Source organism: Mycetomoellerius zeteki, unplaced genomic scaffold, assembly GCF_001594055.1.
Source record: "Mycetomoellerius zeteki isolate Tzet28-1 unplaced genomic scaffold, Tzet1.0 scaffold1104, whole genome shotgun sequence".
NCBI classification, from domain to species: Eukaryota; Metazoa; Arthropoda; class Insecta; order Hymenoptera; family Formicidae; genus Mycetomoellerius; species Mycetomoellerius zeteki.
In genome coordinates, this window is record NW_017256023.1 from 597 (window position 1) to 24,644 (window position 24,048).

General features: G+C 32.9%; 3 protein-coding genes across 5 annotated transcripts; 2 read left to right on the forward strand and 1 right to left on the reverse strand.

The window, feature by feature from the left end:
- Window positions 1-9,716: 9,716 nt before the first annotated feature.
- On the forward strand, window positions 9,717-12,665 carry LOC108726181 (glyceraldehyde-3-phosphate dehydrogenase). 2 transcript variants are annotated; one of them, XM_018453614.1, is made up of 7 exons: window positions 9,717-9,824; window positions 9,914-10,040; window positions 10,324-10,439; window positions 10,698-10,955; window positions 11,480-11,655; window positions 12,163-12,357; window positions 12,509-12,665. In XM_018453614.1, the coding sequence occupies exons 1-7, from the start codon at window positions 9,747-9,749 to the stop codon at window positions 12,624-12,626; spliced, it is 1,068 nt and encodes a 355-aa protein (XP_018309116.1). In that variant the 5' UTR covers window positions 9,717-9,746; the 3' UTR covers window positions 12,627-12,665. The 2 variants fall into 2 exon arrangements, with proteins under 2 accessions (XP_018309116.1, XP_018309124.1); XM_018453622.1 differs by having other exon boundaries at window positions 9,914-10,037.
- Window positions 12,666-13,563: 898 nt separating this feature from the next.
- On the forward strand, window positions 13,564-18,540 carry LOC108726187 (glyceraldehyde-3-phosphate dehydrogenase 2). Of its 2 annotated transcripts, none has more exons than XM_018453634.1 (5): window positions 13,564-13,657; window positions 16,887-16,983; window positions 17,059-17,298; window positions 17,393-17,647; window positions 17,734-18,540. In XM_018453634.1, the coding sequence occupies exons 2-5, from the start codon at window positions 16,906-16,908 to the stop codon at window positions 18,160-18,162; spliced, it is 1,002 nt and encodes a 333-aa protein (XP_018309136.1). In that variant the 5' UTR covers window positions 13,564-13,657; window positions 16,887-16,905; the 3' UTR covers window positions 18,163-18,540. The 2 variants fall into 2 exon arrangements, with proteins under 2 accessions (XP_018309136.1, XP_018309130.1); XM_018453628.1 differs by having other exon boundaries at window positions 13,571-13,664.
- Window positions 18,541-20,023: 1,483 nt separating this feature from the next.
- On the reverse strand, window positions 20,024-23,714 carry Reps (RALBP1 associated Eps domain containing). The gene is made up of 5 exons (XM_018453670.1): window positions 23,466-23,714; window positions 21,542-22,820; window positions 21,397-21,461; window positions 21,041-21,254; window positions 20,024-20,791 (listed from the first exon to the last, which is right to left on the reverse strand). The coding sequence occupies exons 1-5, from the start codon at window positions 23,637-23,639 to the stop codon at window positions 20,613-20,615; spliced, it is 1,911 nt and encodes a 636-aa protein (XP_018309172.1). The 5' UTR covers window positions 23,640-23,714; the 3' UTR covers window positions 20,024-20,612.
- Window positions 23,715-24,048: the final 334 nt, after the last annotated feature.

Below are 24,048 nucleotides of genomic sequence, written 5' to 3' on the forward strand. Positions count from 1 at the left end.
TGGTAGATGCACATCCAGAAAAATTAACAGAAGAAGAGAAGAATGAAGTGAAATTCCATTGGACTTGGGACTATTATATCGCAAAAAGCAGTACAGAAGCATTATGTAAACTATGTAAAGTAATAGTTAGGTGCAAGACTATGTCTTATTTAAAAAAGCATTTAAAAAAAAAGCACGAGTAAGTACTTCATACACCTCATATATACTAAAAAATTTATAAACGTACTTAGAATTGTAAAATTCCTTACAACAAAGTAACCAATATTTGCCAAAGAAAATGTAATCCATACAAGAATATCCATTCTTCGAAAAATTTTTCAAATTGCGTGTCGGCAACTATAATATAAAACATATCAATTCGTACTATGCATACATAAATATTCTGTAGTTTTATTTTGTACAAAGTGCATTCTGGAATTCGAATTTAACTTCATACGTATAAAGAGAGCTAGTAATATTTTATCGCTATAATTTTCACCGAGGAATGGTCAGATTTATAAAATGTTTGATTCTATTTGATTGCTACGATGCTGACCGCTTTTAATTGTTCCAGTAATACGAGTCTGAATAAAAAATAATAATTTCCAAATCTTCCACATAATAGAATATTGTGCATAATTGGAAATAATATCTTACACCATTTTTATTCTCGCTTCGTTGATAACTTCTTATATGTATAAATGTAGGATTTCAGGTCCAGCTTTAGATAACGTAATAGATAACGAAAACAATTCAGGTGATGACATGGATGCAAACAAAGATGTAGACGGTGCAGAAGGAACAGAAGCTATTAACGAGTAATTATAATCCCTTTGCGTTAACTATAATACATTTAAATGGATCTTACCAATTCAACCTGGAATTTTTTATGGAAATATAATCTATCTATATTATATGTGTTGGGTACTGGCGAATAATAATAGCGAAATCCAATAAAATTCAAGTCTTTACTTCTTATCGTGTCACAAAGCGTACTGCGTGTCGCCATACAATAATACTGACAATGAGTCTGGTCGTACAACGGCCTTTCCTACGCACATGCGCAAGACTCGCACGCTGCTACCCTTCGTTCTCGATGGCACTACTTACTTATATCACATTCAATGTGCTGCGCACATTAATATCGTTCCGTTTCGTCAATGCACATGATGCGCGCTTGGAAACGGAACGGCTTTCTATGCGTTTGATGGAAATCAAAAAATGGATGCTACCATGGATGACAATAAAATATTAGCCTTATTGTTATTAATGAATAATAATGAGAATAATATTTAAAGAACATTTTCGGTGAATAATGTATATAATTATATCTTTATATGAAAAAAATAAGAACACGAAATGAAATTTTTCTCAATGTAATATCATAATCTAAGGAAAGAGTTTATATTTACAATTATACATACATATACATACATATATCAATAAAAAATTAATTGTTTTTATTACTTATTTTAAATTAATAATGACTGGAAATTCGATAATGAATGGAAATTCGATTAAATCACTTTCCATTTTTATTGCACTGTAAGTCCGAGCAAAACACGGTTAAAGTTTTTTAAATTTTCAATAGGCGCATCAACTTTGCATCAAACGCTTCACGTCCGAGCTGCTGTAGTTAATGCGTTGAGAAGTGGGGAGAATCTAGGGAAATCTGTGCGCTATCAGCATTATTCATGCGCGCTTTGATTGAAACGGAACGATTCTCTATGTAGTCTATGTGCATTATGCGTACAACGGAACGCATCCTATAACAATGCGCGCGAATGCGACTAGGCGCCTAATAGGAATAATTAAAATATATAAAAGAGAAAAAAAAACGCTAACAATATGAAACATTTATTTATTTTTTCGTTATTTACCGTTATAATAAATAGCTGATCAGAAATTAATTTCTCAGGGAAGCAGCAGACGATTTGGTCCCAGTTCGGCGCTGGATACGTGTACATTACACAAAAATGACAAGGAATAATGAAGCAAGATGCATTCATTGTGATGGAAAATTCATTATAAATATGGAAAATTTAGCTCCTATACATAAGCACATGGTAGATGCACATCCAGAAAAATTAACAGAAGAAGAGAAGAATGAAGTGAAATTCCATTGGGCTTGGGACTATTTAACTAGAAAAAGAGATAGAGAATCAACATGCAAACTATGTAAAGCAAGAATTAGACATAATAATAAACAGAACATACTAAGAAATTTAAAGAGACATTTAAAAAGAATTCATAAGTAAGTATACTCCATAATAAATAATTAATAAACGTACTGAAAAAAATAAAACTGATTGCAATAAAATAATCAATCTTAGCTAGAGAAAGTGCAACACAGATTAGAGTATCCATTTATCGAAAAACTTATTAATATTGTATGTCGGCAAATATGTTATAAAAACTTATTTATTCGTTCTTTATGTACTAGTATGATCATTACTTTAACAATTTTTGAAATTTTATTTGGACACTCCCTAAAGTGATTCAATTTCCCAAAAATTAGTAATATTCAACTATTTTATTTTTCGCGTGATTACGTCGAACGTACAATCGAGTAGCTGGTATAATTTTTAATCATACATTATATATCGATCCTTTAATCACTCATTATCTAAATGTAGGATATTCGGTCCCGGTTCAGATAATCACGTGGATAACAAGAACATTTCGGGTAATTATGTGGATGCAGACAGGAATACGACTATAAGGAATGCAAAATATCAAGAAGACTTATCTAACCCAACAGGTTCATGTAACATTTCATACGTAGAAACAGAAGGAACAGAAGATCTTAACGAGTAATTATTTGTTTTACGATTATTAAAATATATATATGAGTATACATATATGTAAATAGATTTTACGAATTTTAAACATTGCATTTTCCATGCGAAGATGATCTATTAGGCAATATGTGAAATATTCGTATATTAAGTGTTAAATTACTTCTCCTTATAATAAGCAGAAGATCAAAATTACTTTTCTAGTCATATTATTACATTTGGTACCATATGTTACATAATTATACAGGGCGTTCCATGATAAGGTGTTGAAACTAATCAGCTGTCATTTTTTCAGTTATTGAAAAAACAAAAATTGCGCTGAAAAGAGGAAAATCTGTAATTTTTAATGGGTATAAATAAAATTTAACCAAATATTTATGTATCAATTAACTTTATTGATGAATAATATGCTCATAATCCCAAGGAGTAACTTTTTCAGTGTGTGCACTATCTGAATTTGTACAAAATACAATTTTTTTACGAAAGCTTGTAAAAACTTTTTCTAACATATCGTTTTTAATATTGCTAATAACTTTTTAAATTGCTGCTACTAAATATAAAACTGTTTTTCGATCTTATTTGTGATCTTAAATATTATAATCTTAGCGTTTACTTTATTTAAGCATATTTTTCATCAATAAAATTAATTAATACACAAACATTTTGTTAAACTTTATTTATACTCATTAAAAATTGCAGACTTTCCTCTTTTCAGTACAATTTTTGTTTTTTCAATATCTGTATATCTTCGAAAATAACAGCTGATTAGTTTCAACACCTTCCCGTGAGACATCCTGTATAAGATATTATAATAGGTTTCGTCAAAATTTTGGAAATATATATTAGTACAAATAATGTACAAAGTTAAATATATTATGATTGCACATGTTAGACAGTTTATGTACGATAAATAGAAGAATAGAGAAAAAAGAAGTTTAAGAAATATTGAAAAGATCAAATAAAAGTGAAAAAAGTAATTTACATTAATACACATTTCTATCGCACGAACAATTATGAAAAGAAATACGATCGAATAGCATAAATGAAAGTTTATATTTGTTTTCTTATTCAAAATTCGTTACTAACATTATTATACAATATATGAGCAGCTTTTTACTTGCGATATGCAATGCATTTGGCTTCATTTGTAATTTTAATTATCTTAATATGTACACCTTTTAATTTTCGTTGTTGCATGTACATACATGTATGTATATCCTTTTTGTGTAATAGCTTTTATTGGTTCTTTTTTACTTTTTTTCTCTTCTTTTTAATTTTTCATGTTTTAAAAGATGTCTTTATATTTATGCACTTTATTTTATAATTAAATCAGTATCCTACGATGAAACTTATACCATCTATCAAATTTTGAAATATTGCAGCAACGTTGTAGTAACGTTGTAACTGAAATGTTCCAAAATGTTTTTTACTTACTTGGAATATGTTTTGTATATAATAAAATACCTTGACCAGCAATAAATTGTAGAGAGATTATTCCTGTAAACAATACATAGCAACACAAATTTATTTTTATTATTGTCCTGTCGAAAAAATTTTTATCAATAACCATAAAAATTTACATAATGATAAACTTTGTAAAAATTTGTATTTTTCGTAGAAATTTTGTCTTCTTATCTTATAAAAATTCATTTTTATCTGTACTGTGTAACTTTATCTGCCCAAGTAGTATTAAAAATTACAATATTCTAAAATCAAGAACACGTAAAGGTATTATTTTATGAAAAATAACAATTATTTAGAAAATATTATAAACTTACATATTTTGAAAATTGAAAGAACAACGAGATTATAAAATATTTTACTCACTCGTAGAATACTATAATTATTTATAAATAACAATGGAGATCTTCTAGATAATCTATGTACAATAATTATGGAACTTAGAATTCAAATTTTGATTCAAGTTTCCATAAAAAATTTCATTTTTATAGGTATATAAAAGAAACATTGTTTAAGTTCTATCATTTTTATATAGGTGTTATGAGCATCTTGCTGATTCATGTAGAGTTTCATAGAATTTGGCAACTATTCTTTTAAATTAGCTATAGTAAGCTCTTATTTTTTTGTACAATATTATAGAATTTTTTCGCCAGGAAAATTCTTATATTGATCATATATTTAAATCTATACCAGCTGCTAAAAGTAATATTTACCGTATAATTATCGAATAATATAATTAGAACATGAAATACCAAATATTTTATCACTTTATTAAATCTTTGTCTTCACTGTATCTCAACACAGATTCGCTCCGAACGCTTCAAATTCAATGGATCATATTATGGAGAGCCTTTCCGATACAGATTCGGCAGAATCACTTAATTCAGATGACGACTTATCTTTTGATGAAATCTTTGACCTCCTTAGACAAGAATAATTTATGTTATTTTGTACAAAATAAATAAATACATTTATTGACAACTGATTTGACGATTTCCAAATTGGATCAACGTTGCGTAATATTTAACCTATTTCTTCTGCAAATCCTAAACTTTATTCGATTCGTCCTTACATTAATTACTATTTTGAGCACGGAAAAGTTTTGGACAAAAGTTAGTCAAATTTGATTGACGATAATTTCGCAAAAAATTATCGTAGGATAGCGAATTTTTTTCTAATTAAAATACTTAATCTCTAATGGCGCGACAAGTTTAGTGTCTTTTTATCATTGTAACCTTTACAAAGATGAGGACATGTTTGTCATATTAAAAATTAACTAGTTTAACGGAATGCACGGATTTGCTACAATTTTTGGAGGGACGCCGTTTGTAGCACCATAAATTTTGAACTTTCCCTTTTAATTAAAAAAAAAAAATAAGCTGCTCCGATTATTTTTGGCAAAGTTACAACACTTTAAAAAAAAATCCTTGCATTTTTTACATGTACCAGCGACATTATCATTATCGGATGTTCCAGCGAGAAATAGTTCAACCAATCAATGTCGATTCGACGTAGAAATGGTGATTTTACATGAAATTAAATTGCCTTAACAAGCCTGGACAACTGGATAACGAAGTATAAATAAATTTATTCACTAGAACAATATCAATGTATTCATTTCGATCTTTATTCGGTATCTCTTTTGTATATTATTAATAAGAAGCAACTGTCTAATATATTTATTAATGAAGTCATGATATAGGCTCGCTACCGTATTAACTACTAATTAGTTTTACAATATACTAAATCCTTTTATAGTTTAAAATAATTTTGAGGCATATTGATAAATTGTTGTTAATATGTAATCATGGCTCTTACGTCCTCAAATATATAAATCCATATATAGATTGATATTAAATTGGCAAATTTACTGAACAAAAAAATATTATGTTATATCAATTATATAAAATTTAAATACAAAGTAATCATAGAAACTTTTCAAGTAGCACACAGCGCTTACAAAGCGTTAACAAAGCTCTAAAAAAGCGCATATAATCGCTTTTTTAGCTCTTTACAAGCACTGCTGTGCTATGTGTGTTACATGTAACTGTTGTATGGAACATATTTGAGGTCCTATCTCTTCTAGAGCAAAGGATCTAAGGAGACAATAAATACGTGTTGACCTAACAAGAAGAATTGGAGAGCGGGAAGCATCAAGTCATAATAAATAAAAATATGTAGGCTCTAAACAAACGGAACGTCTTACAAAGCATATTACGTTACAGTATCAATCACATTATTAATGGGAAATGGAATACGCCATTCTACAAAATTCTACTATTATGTAAAGAGAAGTAAGAAGAGAATTTTTATGCAATTATTTTGCAATTAATATGATTAGAGTTGTATCAATAAGTCTGTTAAATCTCGTGATAAAATAGATTCAAACTTCAGTAATATCAATATTTACATATGTCCGTTAAAGAATCATATGTACACATCTCTGTAACTGAACTTTTATAAACAGTTTCTGCAAACGTTTCTTCACATCGTTTCGGAACCATTTGCTATTAGTCACTAATATTCAGTACACAGCTGTTATAATGGCAGAAACAGAAGCAGGAGACAATTTGGTCCAATATGTATAAATATGTAATAAATATCTAAATGGAGGAGATGTAATTTTACCACTGTTGGTCCCAAATCCGAATAAAAAGAAGGAGGTCATTTCATCATTTATCATTGTTTCTTAAATAAGAAAACTTTTTCGTTGCCAATTATCAATATATTACAGTCGATATAAATTGAATTTTAAAATACAAAATGATTCGTAAAGAGGATTAGTTGAAAAGCAATAATTGATGTATTATCGTATTTTCAAGATTTCATATTTTCATAAGATTGCATAAGATTATTAATTTTTTTGTAACAAATGCCCTAATGAAAAATATAATCTAATTAACGTTTTGTAGTCCAATATTACTCGCATTTTAGCAAATTTAGAATTAAGTTTTTCACGGATAAAGCCCATTGGATAAAACATCAGGTTAAGTCTAACCACAAGTTAATCGGGTAATGAAAAACCGGGCCTGAGAGGGAAGATATCATCTGAAAAAATGTAATAAAGAGTCAGCTCTTTTATCTGCTCTGAATTTATTTCGCAATTCGGTGGCGAATTGACATATTTTTGATATTCATTTCCAAAAATTAACCGATAATTGTACAGTAGTATAGATAATATACAACTATTATCTATACTACTGTACAATTATCGGTTAATTTTTGGAAATGAATATCAAAAATATGTCAATTTGCCACCGAATTGCGAAATAAATTCAGAGCAGATAAAAGAGCTGACTCTCTTATTGTCGATGTCTATAAGATATGATTAAAGTCAATATATATATGATTAAAGTCAATATATATATATTAAAGTCAATATATATATATTAAAGTCAATATATATATATTAAAGTCAATATATGAGCTAGAGATTAATAAAAAAGAGAAATACTTATTTCTTTTATTACCAATAAATAATTTCAAAGTTATATTCAATTTTTTATCATATCACGAAAGATGCACGAAAACGAAAAATTAATTAAATCATTAATTATGCAAATTATATTAATTGTGAAAGTGTAGGAATCGCATAAATTGCATTATTCACATGAGAGTATTTATTAATGTTGCTTTTTTTATCTCGTGTGATACCGTTCGAAGAATAATCGAGAGTTATACTCAAGTGAGACAAAAATGTTACATTACATTGTTTAGCAAAAATTATTGTTGTCCATAATTATCGCAAAATAGTAATAAATTCTGTTTTTCCATCGCGTTTTGATTCCAAATGAATAAACCATACGAAATATCCTCAGACAGCCATCTACGTTCTAACAACATTAGAACGATATCGCAAACGTATGTTGAATATGTCATCAAGATATTCGAGAAACGTCTGTAACGTATGTAACGTTTTCTCATCCCGTGACTTTCGCAGGGAGCTTCTAGTGATATACCGTAGTTATTCTGAGATGTATGAGTATGTCTTCACTATATCTCCAGTACGTCTCTACAGTATCTGCGTTATTATAGTGATGTCTCTAGTAAGTCATGTATGCATGCACATACACACATACATACATATACATATATATGGGGCATTCCATTCCAAGTGTGCCACCCGTGAACTTTTGGATTTTTGATTTGGCTGAAATTTTGATATATTATAGTACCCATCAGAAGAAGCTGCATAAAAAATAGAGAATTACCTTGAATTTATTATGCTCGTGTTCAACCTCGTGGCTCACACGCCTGCACACCTGGACACCATTGCACACGCCTGTGGCCGAAAAGGTGGAAAAAGAAGGATCACTCACTGGGGTGCGTTCCAAAACTCGACTTTTGTCAACTCAAGTATCATTTTATCCTTGTGTTCACTGAATGTTAAACAAGGATAAAAGATACTCGGAATTGATGATCCAGTTTTGGAACGCACCCCTGATAGCGCTATGACCGCCGCGTGTTCCGGTACTTGTATTTACGAATTTTAATGCCACAAATATAAATGTAAAATATAATTTCAAAAAATAATTTCTATAATAATAAACTATTACTATAGAAAAGATAACCAAGAAAAAAATGGAAGATCTTTTCTGGGTTATAAGTGCAATGCTTATAGAAATTAAATGCAGCGTTGGTTCTGCATTTTATGTTGTGAGTTTGTTCTGAAAATATATGATAGACGTACACGAGATATACCGCAAGAATAATTTAGAGATATCTTGGGTATAATCGATATGATAGCAGTATATTCAGCATCAGAATCGAAGTTTAGTTATTATATTTGATATATCTTGACAATATACAAGAAATAATATTTTACTGAGACGTCACATTAACGTTTCTGATTTATTCGGTATAATTACAGTACATTCAGTATGAATATTGAATGTTAGCATGATATCATATGCTGTCTGGGTTTGTTCCGTGATATATGATTGTCATCTCGATTCTTTTATGAATAATAGTTAATCGTGCGAGCTAGTAATCGTATACTGTGAGTATTCATAAAGTACAACGTTTCATATTATATTTAGCATTTTTCGCGATTATATTTCAAAAAGAAATGTAAAGAAACAGGGCACGTGACACGGCTACCTGTACGAGTCTCGGTAATGGAATGACTGCACGGTAACTACATGTAAACGTGACGCGCCGTCTGTATTAGGTCTGTTCGCGTTGCATGAAATCCCCAAATATTTTTGCACTTAAAATGGGATAGATATATATTTGGCCTTGAAAAGAAAGGAAGCGAAAATACCGAGTGCCAAAAGTGCAAGCAACACGAACAGACCTAATATAATATCTCTAGCTTTCATTAGCTCTCTCGGTATCGATTATGTAACTTTTTCCCTAGAGCAGAAACGTGAAAAGTGAAAAATTTTGTATTTAAGTTTTGTGATAAGCTTCATACTATTTACCATTTAACAAATTGTCATTAAAAATTCATAAATCTTTTTCTCCTTTTTCTTTAATAATGTATTAGACTAAAATAGATATAAAATTATGGCAGTTGTAGGAATTAATGGATTTGGAAGAATAGGGAGAATGTGCCTCCGTGCTTGCCTTGAAAAAAATATTGAAGTAAGTTTTTCATTATGTGAAAGTACAAGTACAATTAATGTATTACTGTGATTAAAAATTAAATAATAATATAATAATATATATCATAGGTAAAATTAATCAACGATCCATTTCTTACAACTGAATATATGATATATCTTTTTAAACATGACTCTACCCATGGGTCATATCCTTTACCTTTGGAGTGCGACAATGAGTTTATTATAGTTAGTGGTGGTAAATACAATTTTAATTGCATTTTACTTAAAAAATTTAGTCAGAAAGGTATACTGATTTTTATTTTAATTTGCAATCTGTATTTTATAAATATTACAGAAAACTTAATATTCTTTATGAGATATAAAATATGAAGCATGTAATTCTTGTAATTATCAGAGAAATTTTTGTATTTCATTAAATTTTAGTCTTTTTATTTTTTATTTAATTTAACTTTTAAAAATATAATATAAATATTATATTTCTTTGTATAAAATATCATGAAACATTGTTATTCAATGAGAGACAAGAATAGCTACGTCGCGAGAAAAGCAACCGTGGAAAATATCTTGGAAGAATAAGGGAGTGACGTACGTAATAGAAGCTAGCGGAGCATTCGCAACTCTGGAGAAAGCAAGTGTAAGATTTAGATTTTTTATTGCAACAGGTCCATGTTAAATTTGGAAAACCATTGATTTACCAGAAATTCAGAAATAAAAGAAAAAAATGTTAACCTTTCTTTCTAACAGTTATGTATTAATATGTATATTTATCACATTATATTGGATTAAATAAATCTTTTTACACTACTCTAGCTCTTTTAGTAGCATCCAATATCATACAGTTAAATTAATTTAATGTATTTGTATTAAAAATAAAAATGGTATAATTATGCAGTTACACATCGATGGCGGTGCGAAAAAAGTTATTATCACTGCACCGTCGATCGATGCACCAATGCTTGTTTTCGGGGTCAATCACACTTGTTACAATCCTAAGAGAGATAGTGTCATTTCTGCTACATCCTGCACTACAAACTGCGCAGCTCCAATTGTCAAAATCATGCATAACAACTTTGAAGTTCTCGAGGCAATGATAACCAGCATACATGCAGTGACAGCATGCCAAAATACCGTGGATGGTCCAATAGAGAAAGTTAATAACGAATTGTTTATTAATGATTATTTGTCTTGTTTTAAAAAATGATTTCTCCTTTTTTACGTTTTTTTTCGTTTAATTCGACGTGCATTATGAAAAATAAATATAACGATAAATGTATGCTTTTTTCAGATGTTTACAGAATGAACGGTTTTGCTGAAATATCTAAAAATTTATCTAAATACAGATCCGAAAATAAAAATTGGATATTAAGATAATTATCTAGAAATCTCAAGCATGACGAACAAAGCTACAAAAAGTTTTGACATTCCAGCAATCATTTGAACGTTCTACATAATTATTTTGATCCAAACAAAATTATTTTAAATTATAAATCTGTATTTAGCTAAATTGTTAGATTCAGCAAAACCATTATTCCCGTGTAATTACGTACTAAAACACGATAGAATATACCGATGTTCTTTTTAATTTATTCACGCTTATGCAGTATCACGGTTTAAAGAGCCTGCAAAGAATCATTATAAAAGTTTCATGCTTTGAACAATTATATTTTGTCGTAGCATCGACCTACGGCATTGTGGAGGGACGGTAGGGGCGCTCTCCAGAATATCATTCCGACCGCAACCGGCGCAGCTAAATCATTAGCCAAAATTATTCCCGAGCTGAAAGGCAAGATCTCAGCCATAGCGTTCAGGGTACCGATTCCCAACGTTTCATTATGCGATATGACATTCAGGTAATTAGCGGATGCGAACTCGCCGAGTTTGTCAGACGTCTGGCCCGTAAAATCCAACAACGATAATATTTAGTACTTCGATTGCTAATGAAACCCTGATAAAGAAAAGTTGATACAGAACGATTGAGAACAATAGGATTTTTATCAATTTATAATGTTTTCTATAAGTTTATATCTATCATTTTCTAGCGTCGATTTCACGAGCATCAAGGTCGGATATGAATTCTATTGTATTTTATCGGTTCTAGAAGATTTGTACAAGATTCCTATAAGATTTGATTCAAATTACTGAATTCACGAATCAGATTCTATATTCAAAACGATAGGATTTTATTCTATCAACTTTTTTTACCAAGGAAGAAATCGCGCTCGGTTTCGCATGAGGCAGCTATGTAATTTCATTGACGGAATTTATGTTTGGCCGAAATTAAATTATATTCGATATTAAGTTCGAGTTTTTGTACGTGTCACTGGAAGAGATTTCTGATATTTGCGACGTCGCTTCAGGGTCAATAAACCGGCGACGTATGAAGAAGTAAAAGAGGCGATGAGAGAAGCGTCCGAGGGACAGTTGAAAGACGTGCTGGGATACACGGAGGACGATTGCGTGTCGTCGGACTTCAACCATACGACTTATTCTTGCGTGTTCGACGCCAAGGCAGGCATTCCGCAGACCAGTACTTTCATTAAGATCGTTGCTTGGTAATAACGCCGTCGTTAACTCAATTCATAAATTCCGACATAATTTACGATATCTTAAATGTGCAATCTATACTCCCGATATATAATATATATTTACAAGTAAATATAAGATATTTCTTCGATTAAAACCTCTTAAATTATTTTTTCTCAGGTATGACAACGAATATGGTTACGCGTATCGTATAGCCGATCTGGTTCAATACATGTGTAATGCCGATTCCGGCAATATTTCTGTAACAGGACAAATTCTCGAGCATGGTGATGATTAGGAATATGAACAACTTATCAAAATTGAAATTACAATACACGCAATTACATTCCATTTTAAATTCTCACGAATACACATATCTTATAATTTATACAACTATATTACTATAATATTAGTAAGAAAAATTATAAAATTTAAATAATAAACGAATTTAACAATATTTTGTAATATATATATATATATATAAAATATCCTTTGCAATTTACGTCGCATTTTATTATTTATAATTTAATTGTTATATTTGTTTATATAAATATTTAAATTTAAATTTTTATGTAAGTTATATCTATTTATCAATAGTAATTAGTTTTTTTATTTTATGGGTTATGTAATATGAAGAATTTTGTAAAATCAGTATGTACATACACATATATTGATACATATTATAATAAAATGTTTTTTTTAATTTATATATATTAAATATATATTATTTATATTTTAAAATAAATAATATATGTATTTGATACTGTATAATAATATATTTAATGTATATGTATATTTAAATACGTAGACATACTAAATGACATACTAAAGTACACAAATATGAAATTATAAAAATAAATTATAAATGAAAATAATAATAATTATTAGTCAGATAAATATTAGTGTTAGAATTCTATTCTGAAATCTAAAATATTTTTTTATAAATCTTCTGGTCTGAAAAAGTGAAGAGTAAGTTGGACGAGATTAAAATTAATTTATATTGAAAAACAGACATAACACTTAATTGTCGATGTCTCTCGCACTAATGATAAATAGATTCAGCGGCAAATAGATCTGAAAGAATCGAAAGAGTTAAAAAACTATTTAAAAACTTCTATTGATTATACTTCTCTATTGATCCGACGATACCGACACTGTATCCAGTTGAACTTCGCGGCGCGTCAACATGTCGACAATCGATAATCAAGTCACGTGGGTTTCCGAGCGTCGACGACTAGACACGAAGCACCGTTTTTTATATTATAGCACCCGTGCCCTTCAAATGACACTACTTCGTTAGTAGCCGGATCGAGTGGAACTGATTTTTCGGTACGCAGTGAGTATCTTTTCTACTTGAAGTATACTCCCGTTTTATCTCCTTCTTTCTCTTCCTACTCCTAATGAATCCATTATCATCATCCATTACTAATCGTTAGTTCGCCCGTCATTTTTTGGCCGAATATACGTGTGACACGTAACCGCAAATCGCGTCTGCCATCCCACGGCGTAAGTCGTACCGGCCATTCTCGTGACGTCGGTTGGACCCGTATTTTCTGTCGCGGCAGCTGCAGAATGTTTCGGCTGTATTTCTGCAAAGAAGTCTTCGAGAAACGCGACGTGGCAAAATCGAGGAGATGATGTAACAACCGGATAGTGTGATACCTTTTTCTTGCCGTCCATGACGTTCGCATTGAAATTCGTCAGAATCTCTTCATATGATGACGCGGATAACGATCGTTAGACTGCTCTCACGCGATCAATATTATCGCTCAACGATTACGCGGTTATTAACGTCTGATTACAATGTAATAAGAGACGTACCACGCGTACGACTACGAGGTGTATTTTAACAGAATATTGTTGGAATGGCATTTGAGCTTATATTTAAGATCTCTATAAGTGCAAAATGTTCCTAGAATGTTATATGGATATTATTAAAAAAAAAAATTAAAATGTTATATTTCGAGAATATCATAAATATTTTTTTAATATTACAGGAGTATTCTATAGAGGTTATATGTTCACTTATATAATACCCTAGGTATTATATCTTAATATTCCTAAAATATTATTAAAATATTTATAAATATTAATTATTTTTAATTTTGTGCAATTCACAATCCAGTAACAAAAAGTTCTTATCAGTCTATCTGCATCTTGTGCTAAAAAAACGTTTCGACGTGATTTTAAATACATCTCTAGTTCTACAACTATGCGTCAAAATCATTTTTAGTTTTTAAACGTACTTATACTGAACAGATGCAACAATTTTACAAATTAAAGTAAATGCTGTTATAATACTTTTTAATGTTTATACGATATCACAGTAACTTTAAATAAATGTTACTTTTAACAATCATATAATATTATCAGGAGTGGACATATAACCTTCCATTAATGTTTCGAGAATATCATGTAATGTTATATAATTTTAGTAAAATATTATTAAAATGTTACATTTAATATTCTAAGAATATGCCTAAAATACTACTTCATATTAAATAATATGCGCTTATAGGAATAGTCTTGAACATAATCTCAAGAAATTATTCAGTCATTGATTTAGTGGAATCAATGTAATTTAACATATAAATTATTTAAAAAATAATTTTAAATATTAGATTGAACTGTTAATATCGTCCTTCTGTCTGCTTCCACTAATGTAGGATTAACTTTAATATCAGTTTCTTTTTCTAGTTTTAAGAATTAGATTAGAAAAAGTAAAGAGTATATAAGATAACCGAGATTAAAGATGATTTATATTTAACAGGCATTAAGCCTATAAAATTAATTATCGTTATGTGCATTAAATGCACTGCATTATTATATCATCGATTTTATACGATTTTGATTAAAAATTTTCCATTTTAACTATTGAATGTTGTTAAATATTAAATAGAATTTATTTCGTACGATTTGATAGTCTCTTTTTATTAAGTCCAGCTATTCTTCTATCTTCCGGCATATATTTTTAATCAGTTATTTATATTTCAGAAGCTTATTAAGAATCCTTGTTTTAAGTGTATAATAAACGTGAGTTTGCATCTCAAATAATAATATGTAATAATATAATTATTTGAAAATAAAATTTGGAATCTCTTGCTATAAAAAAAAAGTTTTTAATATATGTGACAGAAAAGCCGGTTTGTTTTTAATTATATAAATAAATGTCAAACCATCGTAATCTCTTAAATACGAATAAAGTCACTAGAATGCAACATTAGTTATAAAAATAGGTTACACTTTTGTTATAACAAATTTGATTGCGCAAAATTATAAATATCGTAATTTTCAGCTTCTATGCATTTAAATAATAAGGATAATTTTGACTAAATTTCGATTAACTCAAGTGGTGGTTAATTTTTATAGCAGACCTTTTTTTTATTGAACTATCTAATCTTTCTTTCCATGTACCAAGAAGAAAAAGTAGTAACTCAATCTTTGTTAAATACTGCAGACATTGATTAATTAGTTAATCGAGGTTCTCAATAAACTTATCTTAGTCAAAGATGTTAAAAATCCGAATAGATTTTCCTCGATGTAAATTATAATACATACGTCAGGAATGCAATTGCACGATATTGCATCGCGATGCGCGACGATTTACGTCAGCCTTATCGAGCCGCCGATCCGATAATCTCACGCACGCGAGGTCAGGATCATTCTCAGGGACGCCGGGATGTCGAGGAACTCGAGACACACCCCTTTAACCTTGCCTGACCTACAAGATTCGCCGGTGCCCAATCAGACGTCGTGCCGTCGAGGCTTATGCCAAGACTGTTCCCACCTCGGCTACTCTCAAAGATACATTCAAGACTAAATTATGTTTACGTCGCGAAATTATATAAGCATTTGTGAATCTCTCTGATAAATTCGTTACATTTATAACTCCGATAATTCCGTTACATTTATAATTCCATTGTATTTTTAGCAATAAATAATATACGGGAAAGACTTTTCAATTCATTTGTCCGCACTCCCAGAGAAAGATTTCTTCGATTCAAAGAAATGTTTTTTTGCTATGGTTAAAGAAAAAATTTGAAAATTATTTTCAAATCAAAGAAATGACGTTCAAATCAAAGAAATTTTTTCTTTAACCATATAACAAAGAAACATTTCTTTGAATGAAAGAAACCTTTCTCTGAATGCGTTGGGGTGACAAATCTAATCTTAAATACAGAATAGTGGTAATGCGAAACACTTTCTCTACAATATGATATTGATTAATAAAACAAAATAGACTGATACGATAAAGCATTAGTAGTTTTCAATTGCGTCTACGCGATCAATATCAACTTTCACGTATAAGATATTTATAAGTATCCTTGAAATGTGATTGATATTCTGAAAATGGCGGGGAAGCAAATGATGGATCGCCATATATCGCACATCTATTTATGTTCTAACCTAACGCCCAATAATTTGTTATAATCTTAATGATGAGACTGAGTCTCTCGCATGTGTTTCACACGGCTACGCCGATTTTGTTGACTGTAATCGCACAGAAAGCGCATAATCGTTGCGTAGCGATTCGTAACGTTCTTGCCCGATTTTTCAGTTGCAATCAAGACGACGACATGAGCAAAATCGGAATTAACGGATTTGGTCGTATCGGCCGTCTCGTGCTGAGGGCTTCCCTGGAGCGCGGTGGTCAGGTATGAATGGAAGACAGTTCCACAAAATTAGCCGAGTCACATATGTTTTCTTAATCTGAGGTCTCTGTCAATCAGGTCGTCGCCATCAATGACCCCTTCATCGGTCTCGATTACATGGTCTACATGTTCAAGTATGACTCCACCCACGGCAAGTTCAAGGGAGAAATCAAAGCTGAGGGCAACTGTCTGGTTGTAAACGGAAACAAGATCGCCGTCTTCAGCGAACGCGAACCGAAGGCAATCCCATGGGCGAAGGCTGGCGCTGAGTACGTTGTCGAATCGACTGGTGTGTTCACGACCATCGAGAAAGCATCCGTACGTGAAATAAGAAATAAAATAAAATTCATACTTTCAGTAAAATTCTCTGGTACATCTGAGTTCAATGTTTTTTTTTTTAATGCATTTGCAGGCTCACTTGGAAGGCGGCGCCAAGAAAGTCATCATCTCCGCCCCGTCAGCTGATGCACCGATGTTCGTCGTTGGTGTGAACTTGGAGGCTTACGATCCAAGCTTCAAGATCGTCTCCAACGCCTCGTGCACTACAAACTGCTTAGCACCTCTCGCCAAGGTGGTCCACGACAACTTTGAGATCGTCGAGGGTCTCATGACGACCGTACACGCGATTACAGCCACTCAGAAGACCGTTGACGGACCTTCTGGCAAGGTGTATATCATGTATAGCTGTTTAGCAAGAGAGATTCAAGATTGTTGTTATGTAACACATAATTTATTACGCTTTTCCGGTAACAGCTGTGGCGTGACGGCCGTGGTGCAGCACAAAATATTATTCCCGCTGCAACTGGAGCTGCCAAGGCAGTTGGCAAGGTCATTCCCGCTCTCAACGGGAAGCTTACTGGTATGGCCTTCCGTGTACCCGTGCACAATGTGTCCGTGGTCGACTTGACGGTTCGACTTGGCAAGCCTGCCTCCTACGACGCTATCAAAGCTAAAGTGAAGGAAGCTGCTGACGGTCCTCTGAAGGGTATCCTGGGCTACACTGAGGACGACGTTGTCTCGGCTGATTTCATCGGCGACAACCACTCCAGCATCTTTGACGCTAAGGCTGGCATACCTCTAAATGATAACTTCGTGAAGCTGATCTCGTGGTATGACAACGAGTTCGGTTATTCTAGCCGAGTTATCGACTTGATCAAGTTCATGCAAAGCAAGGACAACTAAATAGTATTCAGAAGTCGATTGTTCATCTGCGTCCTCCTAGCTCCGGCCTCGCCGTACGAAGTCACTGTGTGGAGCATATCATTGTAAAAAAAAGCTGATGTAAGAAACACTGTATTAATCGGCATCATATTAACTTCTAGCAGGAATCTATCCGAAACATAAAGGATGTTAGAACGTACGTTCTTTCTCGCACAGTTAATAGAATTTTAGATAAAGTAATATCTATTCGTCGGTGATTGAAATATAAAAAACAAGACAGGCTCTATATATAGTGTTCATATCTAATCTACATATTTATCTCATTATTACAGTCAATTTGCCAATAAAACAAATATAAGTACTCTAACTTGAGTGTTATGCAGTAGAGCCTGCAGTGTCACAAAGTAAGTAAACATTACGTAAAATCAGAAGTGTGTGACAATAGGATGATATTTTGGTTCTGTTGTATTAAATTTATTATCGCGATTTTATTCATTGAATTTCATCACAGTACATCGCCACGGAAGTTTTACTGTACTTGAATTGCCGTTGCAATACTCGACTTGCATCATTCATTCATTCATATTCAAGAGATGTATTACAAGTATTTCTAATTTTTTTCTTCTGCATAATATTATTTTTCCACTCACACAATGACATCAATAAAAATTGTTATGAAACTAAAGTAGTTTTTTTATTCATACTTAACAGATACTTCTGTATATGTATTCTACATTGTTACATTTCTTTTTTACAGGACTGCAGACAATAAATCAGAGACAATTCTGATATAAGTATTAATTTTCTATAATTTTTACATAATATCTATTATTATAGTTACAAAAAAATCTTTGTTGCATGACTCGTTGATTTTCTAAGCTTTTATTTCTAAGTCTCATTATATTTGACAAGACGATTACTCTGATTACAATATATATATTTCAAAATTTCGCGTTATATGGCACAAAGAGTTATTTATAGTAACGACGGTCGCTTGGCAAATTTATTTATTCGCTATTTATAGAAAAATAAAAATTTTGAAAATGTGATAAAGGTCTTAATGTTAATGTTCAGGAATTTAATTGTGGATAAAAATGGCGATTTAAATAATGCGCTGAGATTTATATAGAGCTGAGCCACGGAGATTTAATTTTAATCGAGACTTTAGTTTTTTAAAGAGCAAAAAGTTAGAAAATTTTATTTAAATAATAGTAATTTTTTCTATATAAAGCAATTCTACGTCTATTGAGTAATCGCTATTATTAGATATTAAGAATAACGATTATTATATTAACTCGATTTTTATCGAATAACTTTTGCCGTTGCGGATGTGGCTTTGATAGATCTATATTCTTCTCAGACCTTAGTTTGCACCAACTACAGCAACAATAATAGGAATCGCTATAATCATTTCAAAGAATTGCTACACCAAAATCGATGTATTGAACATGAATTGAGAGAGAGAGAGAGAGAGATTCTGAGCATTATATATTTATATAAATTTATTTTTGAAGTATTCTGTTCCTGCAGATTCCACTTTTTTCTCGTATATATCTTTCTTCAACGTTTAACAGGCATTTATTTTATAGGTACTTGTTATCACGGAATAAAATATAACTTCATAACAATTCTGATTATTCCATTTCTCCATTAATGCCATCTTTTCGTAAAAGTTTTATATAGTATGAAAATTCAATTCGAAATACAATTCGATTTTGTTGCAAACAATAAATATAACTTATTTGTTTTTACAAATACGATTTAAAATACATATTATGGTTTCGTTTACGGCGAACAAAGCTCTTTAGAAGAGATTCATCAGTTTACAGAAGAATATGAAATATATAATTCTTATAAAGTTAACAAAATAACAAGTTTTTGCGCATAGAAATCACAATCAGAAGTTTCAAATATCTATACTCAGATAGAACAATGATATGAATGATAGATGCATTTGTATGCGCAACATGCTGGAAATGTATATAAATTCGTAGCGATAAAAAAGGAAGTTCCAATGCAAAACATAGTATACACACACACATATATATATATATATATGTCACAGGGAGGAATTCGATAATGCAGGCTTTAAACCAGAGTGAATATTTTAACACTTTTACATGTAAACGTGAACAATAGCTAGTAAACTTGACAAAAGCAAATTCGTTTGTTATATATCAATTTAAGAGACTATAATCTCAGTTTAATATATACATGATTCATAATTTACGTCATAGTCATTCTTTCAATCTCAAGTATAAAATATCTATGCAATATTTCTTTTTGTAAATTGCGTCTCCTGCCGCATCTGTCTGTCTATATTGATCGTTATGAATGTGAATGAATACTTCATTGGGAAAAGAGGAATTCTAGACTAGCATAACGTATTAAATACATGTGTTTACAATGATTTGAGGATATATAATGCCTCGTAACTTCGAACAAATGAATGACAGCGAATAGTAATCACATCAAGTCAAGAGCAAGAGTTTTGCACGCAGATTTATACGTTCTTGGAGTGCGCTAGCCAATTCACGTGTCAATTCTTCGCAGACTAAGCGTAGTTCCGCATTCTTTTCCCTTAATTCTTGTAAAGTTAACCTCTTTTCATCCTCTTCGTTCTTATTCTCTTCTTCGCCACCATCTCGTTCTGTTAGGATTATATTTTAATTATTAAGCATAATTACGGAAAATAAAGATACGATCGAAAAAATAGAGTTTAAAGCATCTATTTTAGAAGTATCTCTAATGCTTAAAAAAGAATCATATACTTAACTTATAAATGTATTAATTGCATAAAATGAAAATTAGTAGTATGTTACAAAAAAAAAAACAACTAAATACAAATATAGAGAAAATGCTAAATGTTGAGAAATTAAATAATGAGATAATTTCTTACTTGGACTTGGTTTTCTATAAATATGAAATGCTCCACAGACTCCAGTAAATTGTTGAGATTGTGGTATTGTATTTTCTATAGATGATAACGTATTTTCAGGCAATTCACTCTTAGGAGAAAAATGAGAGAAGTCAGCGACAAAAGCTTGACTTTCGCTTAATGTTCTTTGTCCTTCACCCTCGCTCCTTTGACCGACCAATTTACGAGGCGAAGTCTACAGTAAAAACGAATCATTATAATCCCTGACTTAAAAAATATTTAAAAAAAGTTATAATATTTTTTACAAGATATGTAGAATAAAGTATTACACCTTTTAAAAAGATATAAGAAAATTTTGTCGTATACAAGAAACTTACAATTCCTGGAGAGATTCTAGGTGGTACAAGCGGCGGCGCTCCAAGAAAACTTTGACCATTTTTTCCTATAAAAATATGAAAGTTTATAGCATAAGATTTCGGTTTCGTAATTGCAGTATCGTGAAGTACAGATAATGATATATACCTAATTTATTAAGATCGAGACTAGAGCTGCGCGCATGTGTTCTGTACGGTCTGGGTGGTGGTGGAGGTGGTGGTTCCTTTTTAGGTGTCACGATGACAGCATCTTCGGGAGCTGCGGATGGTTTCTTTGCGAGAGGTCGTTGCACTAACGACGCTGCAGAATGTTGCAAATCGTCATCTCCTAAGGTTGTACAGCTGCTACTGCTGCCGTTAGCACCCGAAGCAAGAATCGCTGCTTCAGGCGTTAAGCGCAACGGTACTGGATGTAAGATCTTCGGATCGCGTTCGACGGCTGATTTTTGGAAATCGAAATTCACCAGCTGCAATCCTGGACTAGTGACTGAGGAGCTGCTCGCTCCAGTTGGCGAGTCCACGAATTTTGTCCATTCCCTATTCTTTTCGCGAGCGTTTGCCGAGTTTGGTGGTGATTTTTGAGCAGTTGTCGCCGGTGGAATTTGCGGCGCGGCAGTTGTTGTTTGCATGACTAACAGGATCGACAAGGACGAAGGTAAAACGTCGGGCAGAGGCACATGGTTCCTCCTCAGTACAACGAGATGCATTGCCACGTAGAATTCCTGTAAACTGAGTGCCCCGTCCCTCGTGACATCCGCGAGCTGCCAAATACGTCGTAACTCCGAAACGGGAAGCCGTGATTTTTCAAAAAATGTTCTGGCTACAGGCCCGGCTAGAAGACCCTCCGGATCAGGCTGCAACTGTGCGAATTGTGCAGCGTAATAATCACGCTGCTCATCGCTGATGATCCATACTTCCTCCGGTGGAAAACCAGAACCATCGCCTTCCCCGTCACCTTCGTCGCTACTGTGACGCTCCGAGCTCTCCTCTTCAGTGCCTAACAGTTGTCTCTGCTCTTCGGAAACTAATAAGCCTTGCCAACCTCCGGAAACGGAATCCAGGATTGTCTCGCCACCCAGCATACCGTCATTTCTCTCTTGAGTCACGCTATTCGTCGGTGTAGGAGAATCTGTACTGCCACCAGTCTCACGTGGGGACTCTGCTTCGCTTTCACTCTCGGTAGTGCTCTCAGGAGCATGATGTCTACCCTTTGCTCCTCTAGTTATATCTGGACTCCTTCTGCCTTCCTCATCACCGGAGGTTGGCCACGTAAATCTTGGCAAAGTAATAACATCCAAAGATGCAATTATCATATCTCTGGAGATCTCCAGACCAGCCTGGTGAACCGCGATGAGTTTCAGCACTGCATAGAATTGCTTTTTGCCTAGATGCGTGTTACCTTTGGTTCCCATGCAGATGTCCAATATCTACAAGTAGAAAAAATATATACTCAATGTTAACAAATATATAGCCATACATAACCGAGTTTCTATGGAATGCTTCATTTTCATCTTATTTTCTTTATCTTCCATTCTGACAATTAACTGTCTAATGGCAACGATAGCAGCTTCCCAAGTAGAACACAGAAGTCATGAAGACATCATTATGACCTCATTCGTCACTTATAAGTCAATTTTTAGGTATCAAATGACGTCATGATGATACCATTATGACTTAATTATGACTCTGTATTCTACCTGGGCTACTTTCCATTAAAACTAACATACACTAGTTATATTACAAGAAACACATAATCCTTAGGACGTTCAAAGAACATAGAAACATTTGGATATCCCTTGGAGATCCGTATCGTACAGGAAGAAACTCCCAAAGCTACAGACAGTTATAAATGATTATGGAAAGCAAAAGAAATAATATTTTCCATCGTCGAATTAATCGGTTCAGCTGCTACGACATAACCTCCAAGCGGACCTTAATGTTTCGTCTGTCCATCTGCACATATGTCGCCTCGGTGCGAGAAGCTCTCGAATACCGAGATAAAGTCTGTTACGGCGCAACGTCGATGTCAGGGAAACGTCAATGTCGCACTTCCACCGTGCCACGGAGCTCACCTTCATCGTGACGTCCCGCGGCAGGTTGGCTGAACGCAACAATTCGGCGACTTTGATCACGGGAACGCTGTCGCTGTCCGCGTTCTCGCAGCAGTAGATGAATATATCGCCGTAATAACGATGCTCGGTCGCGGTCAGATGCAGACTCGCCATCGTCAACAACTCCCAATCCATCTTGACAGCCTGGCGCGTTCGCGCGGCCGAGAACGGTGCTCGTTCCCGGGCCTCGGTCGTCCCGGCTGCCGCGCGTCGTCGATCGTCCCGGGGCAGGCCGCTTTCCTTCTCCCGCAGCGCTCACTCGCGAATCTGCTTCACGCTCTGCTTCTCGGCGATCCGCAGCGGTCGCATCTCTCTCGCGGTTCTCCGCTGGAGAACGCAAGGAACGTCGTTCGCTAGCTGCTACGCCTGCGACTCCGTTCGAGTGATTATCACTATCTCCGGCTGACTGGCTGACGCGATCGTGATGTTCGTGATGTTTGACATTACCATAATCCGTGTCGACTAACTCGCCCCGTAAGAAGTGTCAACTTCTGAGCGGTGGTGCGTGCGTAGTAACTTCGTATTTATGATAGATACGTATTTA

What these genes read in the sequence shown, in the direction of transcription:
- Reps (XM_018453670.1), bottom strand. Translation starts at nt 23,639, where the DNA reads ATGGATTGGGAGTTGTTGACGATGGCGAGTCTGCATCTGACCGCGACC. An exon ending in CTAGAATCTCTCCAGGAATT is followed by an intron (nt 21,255 to 21,396) that starts GTAAGTTTCTTG and finishes TTTTTACTGTAG; the next exon opens with ACTTCGCCTCGTAAATTGGT. An exon ending in TTATAGAAAACCAAGTCCAA is followed by an intron (nt 20,792 to 21,040) that starts GTAAGAAATTAT and finishes TAATCCTAACAG; the next exon opens with AACGAGATGGTGGCGAAGAA.
- LOC108726181 (XM_018453614.1), top strand. Translation starts at nt 9,747, where the DNA reads ATGGCAGTTGTAGGAATTAATGGATTTGGAAGAATAGGGAGAATGTGC. An exon ending in GCCTTGAAAAAAATATTGAA is followed by an intron (nt 9,825 to 9,913) that starts GTAAGTTTTTCA and finishes TATATATCATAG; the next exon opens with GTAAAATTAATCAACGATCC. An exon ending in CAACTCTGGAGAAAGCAAGT is followed by an intron (nt 10,440 to 10,697) that starts GTAAGATTTAGA and finishes ATAATTATGCAG; the next exon opens with TTACACATCGATGGCGGTGC.
- LOC108726187 (XM_018453634.1), top strand. Translation starts at nt 16,906, where the DNA reads ATGAGCAAAATCGGAATTAACGGATTTGGTCGTATCGGCCGTCTCGTG. An exon ending in CCCTGGAGCGCGGTGGTCAG is followed by an intron (nt 16,984 to 17,058) that starts GTATGAATGGAA and finishes TCTGTCAATCAG; the next exon opens with GTCGTCGCCATCAATGACCC. An exon ending in TTGACGGACCTTCTGGCAAG is followed by an intron (nt 17,648 to 17,733) that starts GTGTATATCATG and finishes TTCCGGTAACAG; the next exon opens with CTGTGGCGTGACGGCCGTGG.